The 18094-nt window shown below is 40.8% G+C and overlaps 1 protein-coding gene across 1 annotated transcript in view; it reads right to left on the reverse strand.

Moving 5' to 3' along the window:
* TMEM30A (transmembrane protein 30A) overlaps window positions 1–13013 on the reverse strand; it is a 39349-nt gene extending 26336 nt beyond the window's left edge. Inside the window, exon 1 of the mRNA XM_040239050.1 lies at window positions 12625–13013. Coding sequence (XP_040094984.1) covers window positions 12625–12861 — 237 coding nt within the window. The 5' untranslated portion in view covers window positions 12862–13013. The remainder of the gene's footprint in view (window positions 1–12624) is intronic.
* Between the last annotated feature and the right edge of the window lie 5081 nt (window positions 13014–18094).

The following is an 18094-nucleotide window of genomic DNA, read 5'->3' on the forward strand; positions in this document are numbered from 1 at the left end:
AAATGTGGAGAGAGCCACCCCAGAACTCTTAGAAAGGGCGGTGTCAGAAGCTTCAGGAGACAGCACCCTCACACCAGCACAGCTGCACACACGAGATGCTGCAATTCCAGCAACAAAAACGAAGCTGGCTCAGTTCCCGTCAGGCAGGGCAGACAGAGCTGGGGGACAGGGAGGTCACGATGCTAACCTTGCCCTAGGTGCCTCCAGCAGACGCCGCAGATTTGCGAGTCACACCAGTGCCACTGGTGTGCCTCCACAGGAGCCAACTTCTCCCTTTGTTATGAAGAGATCTCCCACAGAAAGAGAAGGCTGTACAGGCTGAGCAGTGGACCATGCTCCTGCCTCAGAGGAAGTAATTCAACTTACACTGCTTCTAACTCAAGGCTCAAGAATGAGGGACAGCACTGAGCTCTCCACAGATGTTTTTATGACTATAGATGAGGTCATCGGTATAACCCGGGCCCCAGTGAGAAAGAAGGTGGGTAAGGACTGCGAAGAGTGAGGAGAGGGGGAAGAGGGGGCACAATAAGAAAGGATATTCTGGGACACTGAACATTTTTAAAAGCATATAAAATAAAAAGCTTCCTTTTTATTCAATAGGTAATACCTCAAGAAGAAAAATTCCCTTCAAAAATGCTCATCAGATAAAGGAGGGGGAGGAAAGACATACACATCAACATGTGGACAGGGAATGCCATCCCGGTTCTATAAGCTTCAAGCAATTACCCGTGGCATCTGCCCACCAATGGTGTGCCCTGAGGAAATTCAGCACGGAGGAAAAATTCTGTGCTTGAGATACTGGCCTGCGATAGTCAAGATGCCCATCTAAGGAATAATTTCAATGAGCCCAGACTCTTGCATCTTCCCATACACAAAAAAGCACTAAAAGCATTAACTTTCAGTGTCAGTCTCTTCTCAGGGATTTAGTCGGGGTCTAAACTCTGTATATCCTGGCTCCTTCCTGACCTCTTGGGGACAGCACATCAGAGCTGAGAGGTTGTCTCCTGGGCTCAATACTCAGTAAGACCTGCAAACAAAACTTCACTCACAACTTTAAGGTTGATGGTTTTTTTTCAGTCGACACATCTCAAATTAGTTAGAGTCAATTAAAAGTTAACAGTTGAATTATCTTTTTAATCCACTCTATTTTATTTTTGAAAATTAGTTTTTTAAACAATCAAAAGCTTAGTTCTACACTGATAGTTACAGAACAAGTTTAACCCTTCATATCCTAATAAAATTCTATGAGTCGTATGAAATCTGCTGCATGTTTCTGTAGGTTAAACAATCTGAGTGGGAACTACAGAAAAGGTGTTTACTTCTAATTCAATCAGAAAGTCAATCTCACATGTGGAAATGATAAGCGAATTAAGTAATATGTCATGCAAACCATAACAATAAAAAAATTTTAAAACTAGCTATAATTTCCCAAATGTCTATTCAGTGCCAGAACTATTTTAATCTTTCTCAGAGGAAACTGATATTCAGAGGTTACATGACTGCCCAGAACCAATAAGCTAGTATATGACTATTGTTAGTTTTTGAGGGCTAGTGAAGCAAACTACTGCAAACTAGGTGTCCTAGGAGACGAGAAATTTCTCCTCTCACCGTTCCGGAGGCCTAAGTCTGAATCTGGGTGCCGGCAGGGCTGTTCTCCCTGAGGCCCCGGGGAGGAGCGGTCCCCGCCTGCTGCCCGCTCCCGGCAACGGCCAGCACCCCTCGGTTTGCAGCTGCATCACGCCACCTCCGCGTCCGCTGCTACATAATTCTCCCCGTGTCTTCTCGTCACGTCATCGTCACTCTAGGCCTGTCTTTTCTTACAGGGACACCAGACAGACATACTGAACAGGAGCCCACCAGAATAACCTCATCTTGATTTCATTTGCAAAGACTCTATTTCCAAATAAAGTCACATTCAGGTACTTGGACTTAAGGTTTCAACATATCTTTCACAGGGACACAATTCAATCTGTAACAGTGATATAATCATATCTGTCTAACTCCAAAATTGCTGTTCTTTATATAAGACTGTCCTGCTCCTACTGTACAATCATTTGGAAACATGGAAGTCAATTTAAAAGATATTATGTTTTAAAAATAAAATTGGCACCATTCGTGAATATGCTGATGTTTTAAACAGTACCAGCAAATCTTCATAGTTTTTGTCTAAAATACAGATTCAAAACAACAACTTGGTTATGGCAAGGTGGATGTCATTTCAGGGACATCTTAACTTTCAGAGTCTGAAATAGAGTTCTGTTATACCAAGTATCACACACAAAGTTTTTACATCTGGCATTTAATGCATTTTTTTTTTAATTTTTTTATTTTTACTTTATTTTACTTTACAATACTGTATTCGTTTTGCCAAACATTGACATGAATCCACCACAGGTGTACATGCGTTCCCAAACATGAACCCCCCTCCCACTTCCCTCCCCATAACATCTCTCTGGGTCCTCCCCATGCACCAGCCCCAAGCATCCTGTATCCTGCAACTGACACAAACAAAAAAGTATATTCCAACATGAGGTTTAGTTTACCCCTTAAAACTCTTACTAAAGTATCAAGTTATAAAAACTGCGTAGGACAAAACTGATGAAAATGGCTTTGCTAATTATGCTTCAATCTATACAAAAGGGTAGATAAAAGGAACAGATAAGCAATCAGTATGAGTAAACTAGGGCTTCTTTTTAGAAGAAATACAGGTCTTTTCTACATAAAGCTTTGTTTTATACAGTCATATAACTGATATTAAAATATTAGTGGCTTTTTTGTCTCCAGTGCTACTTTCTGACAATAACCTTGTGCGGCCTCATATCATATTTCATACATTATAATGTACACATTATACACTTATTTCCACCCTCAAGTCCCATTTTCATATTCCTAGATGTATTCCTTTGGTTGAATTTCTTCCTTCTCACTTGAAACTCTTACCATCTCCATGGTATTTCAAATCCATGGTGAGCTCTTAAAAATTAAGCCAGATATTTGTGACTTGTTAATTTGAAGGGGTTACACTTCACTAAAAATTTCAGTTAAAAAAAAAGTCATGGTTCATTGACTCCCATAACCTCACACCCAACAGTGGTCTTCTGATGCCTATAAATGGTACCACCATTGTCCCAAGCATCCAAACTCAAAATTTTGGCATCATCTTTGGAATTTATTCATTCATTTATTTAAACATTTTAGATCTCTATTAGATTCCAGGAACTATCTCTGTTAGACGCCAGGATGATAATATATAATGGAAAAATACATCATTCATGCCACAAGAGAACTTATATAATAGTGGGATAGAAAGTTATGTTAATTAGTAATTTAAAAATATAATTCAATAATGTTATGCCAGGTTATAAGCTAGTCCTTATGAAACCGGAGAGAAGCATCCATTTATTCAGTATATCAGGTGGGACAGGAATGAAATTTGAAAGCTGTGGTAGAAAAAGAAAGGAAGGATATTTCAGGTTGATCTAGCAACATGCCACATTTCATAAACTGCAATAGTTATGACTAGAGCAAAGGGCAGGGGAGTGGTAGGAGATGAGGCCAGAGAAACAGAAAGTAGCTTATCATGAAGAAAATTACATTCCACGTTAAGGGTTTTGAACATTATCCTGAATGCTAGAGCAGACATAGAAGAAATGTTAAGTGAGAGATGAAATATTCAGACCAGTCTTTTAAATATTCAGACTAGCCTGCACGCTTCTGGCAGTAACGTGCAGGAAGACTGAAGAAAATGCCAACTAGAAAAATAAAATAAAATGCTATTACAATAACCCAGCCATACATGAAAAACATAAAGAAAAAGGCAGTAGAAATAAAGGGGAAAAAAAGTATCAAAAAATACAGAGAAAGTAAAATCTACAGAAGTTAGTGGCTAGAGATAAGATGATGACAAGTAAGACTTTCGGGGCTTCTGGCTTGAAACCCATGTGGATGGTGACTCCATTCACTGCACGAGAGCTGCTTTCCGTGTTGTTAACTCAGAGGTCAGCTTCCAGTTTTCTGCTCAGGTGAACTAGCAGCAGCAGCCCTGGGCATAGTTATCATGTGCTCTACCTTGAAACTGGTTTCGAGACCACCACATTGCCCTTGCTTTTCTCCTGTCTCACTAGCTGTTCCTTTTCTATCTCTTTTGCTAGTTTCTCCTCATCTCCCCGACCTCTATAATCACTGGAGTGACTCAAGGCTCTCTTTGGATGTTCTTCTTTTTTTAACTCTTAACTTCATTCTACCTTATGTCTCTATGTATTATCTACACTGATGAAACCTCAAAATACTTGACCCCAGTCTCAACCTTCTCCCTATTCAGTTGTCTACTCATTATTTCCAATATGGATGTTTAAAAGGCATCTCACTGTAACGAGTGAAAACCAGAACTCTCTATTCAGCTTCTAACCTCCCAACCCCTGCTATCACACTACAACTGTTTCTACGGTCTTCCCCATGTTGATAAATTGAAGCCAAGTTCCCCTAAAATCGTGTTCCCTGAGTTTATGACTAATCAATCTCTCTAGCCAAAACTTATCCCTTTCTTGTTCCCTCTGACCTCAAGTCTGTGCTAGCTGAACGCTAATCAACCAGAGTCAGATGACTAAAATCACAGTGGTTGTTGTTAATATCATTGCTGTACTAAAACTGCTGTTATGGACATCGTCATTAACACACAAACTCAGGCTGTTTCTCCGGGACAAGATGAGCTCACAGATGCCTGAGCCATGGATCACCTGGACAGAAAACTTTAAAGCAGAGACATCCTGACCCTCAAAACTGCAAATAAAGACACATCACAAGATGACCATTAATCTCGGCCTCTTTGTTCTTTTCCTTAAGAAATGCCCCAACTCACAGACCAGGTTGGAGTGGCTTGTCCCCCACTGGAAAATCCCATGGACGGAGGAGCTTGGTAGGCTGCAGTCCATGGGGTCGCTAAGAGTCAGACATGACTGAGCGACTTCACTTTCACTTTTCACTTTCATGCACTGGAGAAGGAAATGGCAACCCACTCCAGTGTTCTTGCCTGGAGAATCCCAGGGACGGGGGAGCCTGGTGGGCTGCAGTCTATGGGGTCACACAGAGTCGGACACGACTGAAGCGACTCAGCAGCAGCAGCAGCAGGAGTGGGAGTGCTAGATCTTACGATAGTTCTGTATTTTAATTTCTGAGCAACTAACATAATCTTATCCCTAATAGCTATACCAATTCACATTCCATAAGAGCTCCTTGTCCTCTGTATTCTCACCAACACTTGTTAGCACTTGTCTTTTTAATATGAGAGTAACTATAGGAAGTGATGGACACGTAAATTAGCTTTATTATGGTGATCATTTCACAATGTATATGTATATCAATGTATATGTATCAATATATATAACTACATAAATATAAAATTTATATAATCTATACAATTTTTGTCAATTGCAACCTCAATAAAATTAGGGAAGAAACAGCTTATACTTAAGATAATAATTCGTAATTTATCCTAGAAAGAAAGATGCTACCAGGTAGGAGAGGAACTATAGTTTCCTTATTTTAAAAATTAATGCCTATTAAATGTCAAAAGCATAGAAGGTACAGTGCAGAATACAACAAGCAGGAGACCTGCCTAGCAGCTTAAATGCAAAACACAAAGAGCCAGAGGCAAAACAACAGATGGAGATGACTAGTTTAAGCATTATCATATTTCTCAGCTCTGTTTCTGCTACCACTATAATTGTTCTCCTAAATCAAACTGAAAATTCTCAGTAATTCTGAAACTGCATTCCATTCTTAAGAAAGCTGACTGGATTTCATGCAGTGGGAAAGGAGGACTTTGAAGGACATGCCATTTGTACCCTGTATAAGAGCTGGAAAACTTCCAATTTCCAATGTAAATCTGACTTAAAAGGAGATCAATATAAGACTTAAACAGATCACTCAACAAAATGCTGAGTAATAAGGTAAACCATATTAAGTATTAATTAGATTAAATTTAAAAACAACATTTTAAGTACCCCTTGAACTAATATTTCATACTAAAGAATTCATCTTTAAAAGATAAAAATTTAAAAATAAGATACATAAAAGAGAATTACTTGTCCTTTCTAGAGGCTCTAATGAAGACAAAAGGTAACTGAAGTAAAAACTTCAAAAGCAATTTTATTTATTGCTTAAACTTCATCTGTGAAAAGACATGGATAATAATATTACCTGTACCAAGATCAATGGTAAACTCAACCAAGGTATTCTACATTTATTTGTAAAAAGAATGTAGAATACAAGCAATTATCAGTGATCACTACACCTACCTTGAAAGATTATTGAGGATTAGAATGTATAAAATAAACACTGCTATTTTTGTAACAAATGCTAAATTTGCCAGTATGTTTCTTTAAAACTCCAAGTCAAGGATAGGAAACTGTTTTATGTAAAGGGTCAGAAAGTAAATATTTTACGCTTTGCAAACTAAGAGACAAGTTTGAGGATATTATATAGGTTCTTATATAACAGATTTTAATTGATGGAATTCAAAATATAATGACAAATGTGTACAATTTTTTGGTGACACAGGTCTACAAGTAAGAATAAAATTATTTGGGGGAGGTAACATTTCATATTATTGGAGTTCAAGGTTAGTGTCCTCTATCATCAAACTCAATTGCAAATGTCCATCTGTAAAACCATTCTCAGTTCCTGGGCTTCACAAAAATGGTTTGGCTAGCCGTATTTACTTTTTTTTAATATATAAATTTATTTATTTTAATTGGAGGCTAATTACAATATTGTATTGGTTTGGCCATACATCAACATGAATCCCCCACAGGTGTACACGTGTTCCCCATCCTGAACCCCACTTCCACCTCCCTCCCCATACCATTGCCCTAAGTACTAAAGTTACAAGAGAAACAAATAACACGAACGCTAAAAATCTCTTCATTTCCAAGAGTCAACTTCTAACCAACTGCAATTCATTTGACTACTAAAATCTTTACACTTCTTAACATGAACTATCTAAATTTTAACAATCATGTCTACAAAGCAACTTACTCTTCTTTGACTCTTAGCTATGGGCTAAGTATAAACAAAGAATACTAAATACAGAAGATCCTTTTGAAATCCTTAAATCTAAGAACCTAAGTTGTTATTTAGTCGCTAAGTCATGTCCAGCTCTTTTGTGACCCTGTGGACGGTAGCATGCCAGACTCCTCTGTCCATGGGATTTCCCGGGGAAGAATATTGGAATGGGTTCCCATTTCCTTCTCCAAGGGATCTTCCTGACCCAGGGATCAAATCCCAGTCTCCTGCATTGGCAGGTGGATTCTTTACCATCAAGTCACCTGGGAAGCCCCAAGAATTCAAATTACACAAGCATAAAATCAAAAGATAAAAATCTATTTTTGTCAGAAACTAAGGAAACAGAAAATAACCAGAATTAAAGAGTTGAGGGTGATAAATGAAACAATAATAAGGTGAAGAGGAAGAGAATTAGGGTTTCTCAATCAAGCATGTTTGCATGGGGGTGGGAGTGCTATTCCACTAAAATTTGAAATGCAAATGTAGGTTGAACACAACACTTTGGCAATATTAATTTTGAAGTAAATATTTAGTTCTAAATTTATGCTATCACTACAAATAACGTCCTCATTTGATTCTAACCATTAATTTACAACTGTGTAACTTAAAACTAATAAACGTGTAAAAATGCAAAAGTTAAGAATACTTTCTATCAGGGATAGAAGGGGCTTCTCTGAAAGCTCAGTTGGTAAAGAATCAGTCTGCTATGCAGGAGATCCCAGTTCTATTCCTAGATCAGAAAGATCCCCTGGAGAAGGGGTAGGCTACCCACTCCAGTATTCTTGGGCTTCCCTTGTGGCTCAGCTGCTAAAGAATCCGCCTGCAATGAGGGAGACCTAGGTTTGATCCCCGGGTTGGGAAGATCCCCTGGAGAAGGGAAAGGCCCCACTCCAGTATTCTGGCCTAGAGAAATCCATGGGGGTCACAAAGAGTCAGACAGGACAGGAGTGAGCGACTTTAACTTTCTTTTTCAGGTTCGCACTATTCAATTAACATCTCTGCCTCAAAAACAAGGACCATCAACTAGAAAAACATTACCTTTATGGTATTAATAGAAAGATGTTCCCGACTCTTACAACTGCCATATTAAAGACTTATTCCTTGCTACCAATAATAAATGAAGATATTAAATCTTAGTTTTAATTAGGTATTAAATATTTTAAATATTTTATGACTGAAAAAATTAACAATTTTAGTTTTCTAAAAATTTCATCTTATTAGATAATAGAAAATCTAAAACCCAGCTAAATAAGATATAGAAACCTAATGAGAGGAGATAATCTATTTCTAAATACCTTTTTTAGGGGAGTCCAACATGCTTTACAAGAGTAGTAACTTTTTGTATAAACTTTCCGGGAAAAAGATGAAGACCCACTGATTTTTATACCTAAAATGTCTGGATTTAAGATCTTAGCACTTTAAGCTATATTACAAAAGCATTCTGACTGGACAAGTCCTCTTTGGCCTAGTAATTTGATATATTATGTCAGTGAAAGTCCTTCAGTTCAGTTTAGCTGCTCAGCTGTGTCTGACTCTTTGCGACCCCATGAACCGCAGCACGCCAGGCCTCCCTGTCCATCACCAACTCCCAGAGTCCACCCAAACCCATGTCCATTGAGTCGGTGATGCCATCCAGCCATCTCATCCCCTGCCATCCCCTTCTCCTCCTGACCTCAATCCCTCCCAGCATCAGGGTCTTTTCAAATGAGTCAGCTCTTTGCATCAGGTGGCCCAAGTACTGGAGCTGCAGCTTCAAAATCAGTCCTACCAATGAACATCCAGGACTGATCTCCTTTAGGATGGACTGGTTGATCTCTTTGCAGTCCAAGGGACTCTCAGGAGTCTTCTCCAACAATGCAGTTCAAAAGCATCAATTCTTCAGCGCTCAGTTTTCTTTATAGTCCAAATCTCACATCCATACATGACTATTGGAAAAACCATAGCCTTGACTAGACGGATCTTTGTTGACAAAGTAACGTCTCTGCTTTTCAATATGCTGTCTAGGTTGGTCATAACTTTCCTTCCAACGAGTAAGCGTCTTTTAATTTCATGGCTGCAGTCACCATCTGCAGTGACTTTAGAGCCCAGAAAAATAAACTCAGCCACTGTTTCCCCCATCTATTTGCCATGAAGTGATGGGACTGGATGCCATGATCTTAGCTTTCTGAATGTTGAGCTTTAAGCCAACTTTTTCACTCTCCTCTTTCACTTTCATCAAGAGGCTCTTTAGTTCTTCTTCACTTTCTGCCATCAGGGTGGTGTCATCTGCATATCTGAGATATTGATATTTCTCCCGGCAACCTTGATTCCAGCTATGCTTCCTCCAGCCCAGCATTTCTCATGATGTACTCCGCATATAAATTAAATAAGCAGGGTGACAATATATAGCCTTGACTTACTCCTTTTCCTACTTGGAACCAGTCTGTTGTTCCATGTCCAGTTCTAACTGTTGCTTCCTGATCTGCATATAGGTTTCTCAAGAGGCAGGTCAGGTGGTCTGGTATTCCCATCTCTTTCAGAATTTTCCACAGTTTCTTGTGATCCACACAGTCAAAGGCTTTGGCATAGTCAACAGAGCAGAAATAGATGTTTTTCTGGAACTCTCTTGGTTTTTCCATGATCTAGTGGATGTTGGCAATTTGATCTCTGGTTCCTCTGCCTTTTCTAAAACCAGCTTGAACATCAGGGAGTTCATAGTTCACGTATTACTGAAGCCTGGCTTGGAGAATTTTGAGCATTACTTCACTAGCGGATGAGATGAGTGCAATAATGAAAGTCCTTAAAATTTTCAAAAATGAGGACATAAGCTAAAGAGATGTGAGCAACGTGTAGTGTGGAAGTGAATCTTGCCAAGAACTTCTTCTTACGTATTTATTTTTAATAACCCTCAACTTTAAACTAGTGACTGACAAAGGGTGGGGAGCAGTCAGAAACAAGTATGTGTGCTTAGGGGAAGTTCCCTAGGTTCTTCTAGTAACTCCAGGATCAATTCAGAACCAATTCTCTACACAATCATCAAATTTTTTAAAAATTTGCACAACTGTATCTGAGCATTGGTACAAAATTTCTAATCATTCTTAATTCTCATCTCCTCTAGTTCCAAAGGTGATACAACTTGAATATGCAGCATTTTTCTTAAAAGCACATTAAAGTTGGAAGTCACCGAATAGTAAAGTTGAACAAGGCCTCTAAGGGGTCATCTAGTCTGAATCGTTCAGCTCTTCAAGCGAAATGAAAACTGAGACTCAAAAACATGCCTAAGATCACTCTAAGGCCTTGACTCAACTTCAGTGTCCTTCTAACGAGATCCAGCTACTGTAGACTCTTCAGACAGTTTGAAATCAGAACTACATACATGAAAATTATTGAAGAACTTTCCATTTCATCAACTAGCGTGAAGAACTTTATTTCAGAATCCGAAAGTTTTAAAGAAAGTTAACATTTACCTTCATAGTATAATAAATATTGACAGAAATTGAGTTCTGATAATTTAGTAAATACTCACCATATAAATTCCAAACTATTGCTGCTTTCATCTTAATATCCGCTAAAAACATAGACATAAGGATCCCAGTATAGTGTAAAAGCTTAAGACTGAAAATCAAGACATCCAGGTTTGGTTTCTGTCTCAATTTTACAACGCTTTTCTAGCTTACTAGCAAATACCAACCCCTCTGACTCCATTTCTCATCTCCTGATTAGCAGACATCACAATACAGTAACTAGTGTATAAATGTAGTGCCAGGAATATTATCTATCTTGTTTCTAAATCTCACAGTTCACAAAAAATAGGAATTATTTACCTATTTTACAAGTGAAACTGAGGCTTAGGGTGATTATGTTTTGCAACAAACTGAGCCAGTTAATAGCTGAGCTGGAATTTAAACCCAGCTCTGCCTGACTCCTGCCTAGAGCCCACGGCCCTTGTATTATACCACTATGCTCACAGCATGGTATGTGTGGTCCTAAAAAGGTTTGGGGCATCCCTGGCGACTCAGACAGTAAAAGAATCCGCCTGCGATGAGGGACACCTGGGTTCGATCCCTGGGTTGGGAAGATCCCCCGGAGGAGGGCATGGCAACCCACTCCAGTGGTCTTGCCTTGGAGAATCTCCACGAACAGAGGAGTCTGGCGGGCTACAGTCCATGGGGTCTCAAAGAGTTGGACATGACTGAGCGACTAAGCACAGCACAGCACAGCACAATACAGTTGGGAGAACACTAAGGACTACATTTGAAGGGCTACTAGGAGATAAAAATGATAAAACAGAACATTAGACTGAAAAAATATACTGTGATACTTCATTATTAACTGAAAATGAACTTTCAGTAAAAGATTTTAAAACTATGCTATACACTCGTATTACTAACACAGAAATGTACACGTTGTACAATTAAAAATACGATTCTGCTTTTACAGGTAACACTGTTAGTTAAATTGGAAAGTATGCCTATTCCTGCCATTGAAATAAAGTTGTTTTGAAAGCCCTATTAAATTGCAAGCCTACATTTTAAAGTATTTAGTATAATTAAAAAGGGGGAAAAAAATGACATAACTGATAGAACAGAAAAAAAATCAAGAGAATTTTGTACCCGTTCCTCCCCTTTCAAACAGATAAAAAATACCCTCAGATAGTCAAGAAAAGAGGATGAGCAGATGTTTAATACTGGATATGTACACAAAGTATTTACATTCTGTACCAACCTATCTTCACCACTGCAGATGTATGAAGATACTATATTACGATGATGGTTTCTCTGACGGAAGTCAAGATGTTTCCCCAAGTTTCTCTATCATGTCTTATAACAGTAACACGTTCAGGAAATAATTCTGTGGTCACAGACTTTTTTTTTTTTTTTTTCAGTTTAAAATCTGGCGGGGTGGGGAGGGTTGAGGGGGGCCGAGGGCGAATGTAGGGCATGATTATTAATCAATGTACCCTAAAAGTAAAACCGGAATTGAAGCGTCAAGTTACCTTTTACCGGTAATACGCCCTGTAAGTAAAAGCATCTGTGAGTTCAACGTGAAAAGTACTGTACACACTTCGGTCGCAGGTCCTAATACGTGATCTGCCACATGGCAACTTCTTTACATAAAAATCATCATTGCCTCTAAGACACTGGGTCCTTTCCCCAACAACGGCCAAGGTGTTGATCTCCGTGACCCGGGATAATCCCCACGCGGATAAGTGACACTCTGACCGTGTCAACTCTGCTGGAGTTTGATCTCCATATAACTTCTTTCCACTTCTCCTTTTCTTTTTTTCCCCCTTTTTAACCTCCGTTAGAGGTTCAAAACCACACAAACCGCCCATCAAAGGGGCGTTCTTCCCCTGACCCACGCTCTGCATTACAAAGAGTCATCCCCCAACTGGACAAACAGCGAGAGAAAGCGCCGGCAAAACCGCACGTTCAGAAAAACCCGTGGGAAAAGAAAGAGGAAACTGAGGAGGGCAGAAGGTGGGCAAGGGCAGGGCCCGCCCGCCCCGCTGCACCCCAGGAAGGAGGGACCCCGCTCCCCGGCGGCGCCAAGGCGCACGGCCGCCGCCTCCCCTCCGCTCACCTCGACCTCGCGGATGTTGTTGGAGGTGACGAAGATGCCGATGCCAATGGGGATGAAGATGAGGCCGATGATGAAGAAGGTGGGCAGCACCGTGCCAGCCGTCAGGATGGGCTGCCAAGCCGGCAGCCGTTGCTGTTTGAAGGCCGTGTTATCTGGTCTCCGGGTCTTCGCGGTGCCCCCGGGAGGACACGGGGGCCCGCCGTCCACTTCATCCTTCGCGTTATAGTTCATCGCCATCGACCCCCCGGGCGCGGCTCCGCAACGCGCAGGTGGACGGCCCAGGGCACCCGCCTGCTGCCCCTGACAGAAGCCGCGCAGGCGCCGCCGCCGCCGCCGCTGTAAAGGCGGAAGGGGCGGGACACCCTTCCGCAGACCGCCGCCGACCGGAAGCGAGGGTTGGCGGGGGACGTCCGAGGGAGGGAGAGAGAAAGGAGGGAGAAGACTGAGGGGCAAGGGGAGGGGGGAAGGGAGGAGGATGGAAGGGGGAGGGAAAAGGCGGACGCACCCCGGTCATCTGCCCTGTGACGACAAAGTGAGTGCTTCCATCCCGAGCGTGAAGCTACGTTGGCGCATGCGCGGCCCTGGGGCGGGTGGGGCGAAGAGGCCTCGGCGCTTGCGCCATAAGCGCGTCGTCCGCCCGGCTCCCGGAAGCTTCTGTTTTCACTCCCCTGTCCGCTCTTTTTGGTATCATGGCGACGGATGTTTCAGGTGGTTGACGGGTCCGCCCGGCCTGCACTGCTTCCGTCAGCCGAGGGGCGGATGGCTTCAAGCCAGCTAGGTGTTTCCTTTACTTCGAGGTCCTCTGTGAAGGGGAGCGCAGCATTGGAAAGGCCACACAAAGAGCGCCTGAGCCTCGTGGCATTGGCAATATTTGCTTGAGTTACAAAACCACGACTTTGTCTACTTAAAGAAATAAACCTCCACTCCAAGTGCGAGGATAAACATTAAGTGGGATGTATATGGTGACCTTTTTGTTCTCAGGAATAAATCATGTGACTGGGTTTACCCTGTTATCATGCCTATAATTGCTCTGACTTGTTTTTCCACCATTAATGATCTCCAGGCTACTCTGTACCATCTATCCTATGTCCACGTTTATCTTTTGCATATTGATTTGTCTTTAAAAAAATGAGATGCAGTTGTTGTACAATATGAATCACAACTTTTAAAAGTTACGCCCCATTCATAGTTATTAAAAAACATTGGCGATATTCCCAGTGCTGTAAAGTACACCTAATAATTGGTACATTTTAACCCCCTGCCCCCACCTTGCCCCTCCTCTTTTCCCTCTCCCCACCGGTAACTAGTTTGTTCTCTCTTTTCTTGTTATAGTCACTAGTTCTACTTTTTTAGATTATACAAGTGATATTGTACAGTATTTAAACTTTCTCAGTCTGACTTATTTTGCTTAGCATAGTAACTTCCAAGTCCGTCCAAGCTGTTGCAGATGACAAATTTTCATTCATTTCTGTAGCTGTGTAGTATTCCATTGTGTGGTGTGTGTGTGTATCAACTCTTTTCCATTTGTCTGTTGATGGACATTTAGTTTGCTTCCATGCATGCTAATCTCATGTCCCATTCTTTGCCGTCGTATAGACTGTAGCCACCAGGCTCCTCTGTCCATGGGATTCTCCAGGCAAGAATACTGGAGTGGATTGCCCTGCCCTTCTCCAGGGGCTCTTCCTGACCCAGGGATCAAACCAGTGTCTCTTAACATCTGCTGCACCGGCAAGAGGATTCCTTCTTATCACTAGTGCCACCTGGAATGCTGATATGCAATTGGGGTGCATATAGCTTTTCAAATTACTGTTTTTCATTTGGGGAAGATAAATACTCAGGAGTGGAATTACTGGGTCATAGGGTAGTTATACTTTTAATTTTTTGAGAACCGTCCATACTTTTTCCAACAGTGAATGCACCAATTTACATTCCTACTAAGTGCACGAGAGTTCCCTTTTCTCCACATCCTTACCAACATTTATTATTTGTGGTATTGATGAAAACCATTCTGACGGGTGACTTCTCAGGTAGCTCAGCTGGTAAAAAAATCCACCTGTAATGCAGGAGACCCCCAGTTCATTCCTGGGTTGGGAAGTTCCATTGGAGAAGGCATAGGCTACCCATTCCAGTATTCTTGGGCTTCCTTGTTGGCTCAGATGGTAAAGAATCCACCTGCAGTGTTGGGGACCTGGGTTCGATCCCTGAGTTGGGAAGATCCCTTGGAGGAGGGCTTGGAAACCCACTCCAGTATTCTTGCCTGGAAAATCCCCATGGACAAAGGAGCATGGCGGGCTACAATCCATCAGGTCGCAAAGAATCAGACACAACTGAGTGACTAAGCACAGCACATCACATTCTGTCAGGTATGACAGTGATATGATATCTCATTTGGTTTTGAGGTGATATCTCATGGTTTTGATATGCATTTCTCTGATGATTTGTGATGTTGACCATCTTTTCATGTGCCAGTTGGCCATCTGTGTGTCTTCTTTGGAAAAACATCTATTCACATCTTTAATAAGTCTTTTATTAAAGACTTAACAATCCTAATAATCTATAGCTCTTATTTTACTTTTGATAATTAAAGAAACTTCAACGAAGAATGGCATTATTATAAAATGAAATTTTGTGCAGACACTGAAGAACTACCAAGGATTTAATGGCCCATGGAAATACGTTACAAAAAGTGACTTAATCGTAATACTAAAGTAGTATAACTATATAGTATAAAAAGTAAATGGTAATAACCTCCACTGACTGGATGGAGAATGTTTTTCCTCTACTTCTTTGCAATCTTGTATTTTCCAAATTTTCTGCAGGAAGTATTTATTTGTAGAAAAGAATTTTTAAATTATATATAGTCCATGTTAAATTGGCATCTTTGAAATCCAAAACAGAAGAGTAAGTCACATCACTTAAAAAAAAATAAAAAAAGGTCCCCAAACTTTACTTTCTTTAAGGCTTTGTCTATAGTTAGGCCTTCTGGAAGGTGAACTAAGGGAAGGGGAACTAAAAGATTGCTTGGGCCTCATAATTTACAATCATATGCATTTTCAAAAAATGACTACAAATTTCAAGGGATGATCCAATCTAATATTTATCTGGCAGATAACTCATTTGCTCATATAGCAACATTTATCTCTCGAATAATTAGCATAGCACTGGTAACATAAATTGATCTATATGTTGTTTTGATCTATGTAAATGTCCTTTCAACCTCAGGCACAAGTGGAAAAGATTCAGCTATCAAAGCTAATGGAGAAATGTTTTGCTAAGTTCTTTTGGCTTGTGTGTGTTAGTTGCTAAGTCGTGTCCAGTTGTATGCGACCCCATGGGGTGTAACCCACCAGGCTTCTCTGTCCATGGGATTTTCCAGACAAGAATCCTGGAGTGGGTTGCCATTTCTTTCTCCAGGGTCTGTTGGCTTGTAAATATATATAAACAACATTGGACATAATGCAAAAATATAAAACATAAGGCAAGTTTTTTTCTCCCCATTTCTGGTTGCATCATTATACCCACTAAAAATGTGATAGTTCCTTAAGTCAGAGATCCCCAAACCCTGGTCTGCAGACTGATACCAGTCCATGGCCTATTAGGAACCCAGGCCACACAGCAAGAGGTGAGCGACAGGCAAGTGAAGCTTCATCTGCTGCTCCCCATTGCCCACATTACCCCCGCCTCTGTCCCTGGAAAACTTATCTTCCACGAAACCCATCTCTGTTGCCAAAAAGATTGGGGACCACTACTTTAACCAGGTTGGTATTCCAGCATTTTGTGAGACTGGTCAAGTAATTTGCTTTCAGGGTTTTTTTTTTTTTTTTTGCTGTTGTTGTTATTCTAGTGATCTGAGTGATCATGATATATTTTTTCTGATATACTGTTTTTATTTTTTTTAGTTTTTGTTTGTAGAAAAGATTAACTTCTTGTTTCTTCTTTTCTAATTAAAAAGTCCATTTTGACTGAAATATAGACCTGTGTGGCTGGGTCCCTTCTTTTTAGCTGGGTCCCTTGTGATTAGCCAGTCCCCTTGTGATTTTAGTACCCCCTAACGTTTAGCAACTGGAGTAAATAAATTCTGATTAGGCCTCGTTTGCAGAAAGGCAATGGCAACCCACTTCAGTACTCTTGCCTGAAGAATCCCATGAACGGAGGAGCCTGGTGAGCTACAATCCATGGGATTGCAAAGAGTCAGACACAACTGAGGACTTCACTTTCACTTTTCACTTTCATGCACTGGAGAGGGAAATGGCAACCCACTCCAGTATTCTTGCCTGGAGAATCCCAGGGACGGAGGAGCCTGGTGGGCTGCCATCTATGGAGTCGTATAGAGTCGGACATGACTGAAGCGACTTAGCAGCAGCAGGCCTTGTTTGCTCACACATTTTGGCTCCTTGCTCCCTGCCCAGCACCCCTTGTTTTCATGATATAACTTTTAGCTGCTGAAATTCTATTTCTTGGTCAGGCAGGAGGAGATAACACCAGGGTCACAAGGAGAATTTATGAGTTTGTATTGCAGAAGAAATGGATGACTTTAAGGATAAGATATGATCAGTTGCTGGCACCCAGAAGTCTGGTTGTACCAGTGGTTTTCTGAGACTGAAGAAACATAGATTCCCCCCCTCAGTTCCCTAAACTCCCTCTCTCTCGCTTCCTAACCATATAAAATTCCCCAACTTAGCTTCTTTGTTATGAGGAAGCTAAGCAATCTTGCTTCTATTGTTCTCACTTTGGCCAAATCTAATAAACCTTTCTCCATGCACGCTGGTGTCTCAGGACTTGGTTTGGGCTGCACCTTAGACACCCAAGCTTGAATCTGAGAGGTTTGCCAACACTTGTATAACTGAAAGCTTTCTTACATTTTTAATCTAAAACTTATCTTTTCAGATGAGGTCCAAATGGTTGAAATGACTTTTCCAGACTCCTTGATATCGTTCCAGTTCCTTTTCCTCCACTATGCTCTGCCATCATAGTAGCTTTACCCACCTAGCTTTTTATGCAGCACCACATCATTATGTGTGTGTGTTGTAGGTGTGTAAGATTGCCAATGTTAATATGTAAAAGAGCTCTATTTAATTGGCTTAAAGGAAATTAAGCACTTATATAAATACTCAGAAATATTTAAAAAACTAACCCCAATGAATTTCAGGGTCATGAGATCTAAGATTAATGATTAATGAATGAAATTAAGTTGTTGGTTTAATTAATATAGAGATGTCTTTAGAGTCATTAACATTAAGTATAATACTTTTATTATTCCTGTTGTTGTTCAGTCACTAAGTCACGTCCGATTTTTTGCGACCCCTTGCACTGCAGCATGCTGTACCTCCCTTTCCTTCACTGTCTCCCAGAGTTTGATCAAGCTCATGTCCATTGAGTCAGTGATGCCATCCAACCATCTCATTCTCCGTTGTCCCCTTCTCCTCCTGCCTTCAATCTTTCCCAGTATCAGAGTCTTTTTTAATGAGTC

The sequence above is a fragment of the Oryx dammah genome, unplaced genomic scaffold, assembly GCF_014754425.2.
Source record: "Oryx dammah isolate SB20612 unplaced genomic scaffold, SCBI_Odam_1.1 HiC_scaffold_4, whole genome shotgun sequence".
Taxonomy (NCBI): Eukaryota; Metazoa; Chordata; class Mammalia; order Artiodactyla; family Bovidae; genus Oryx; species Oryx dammah.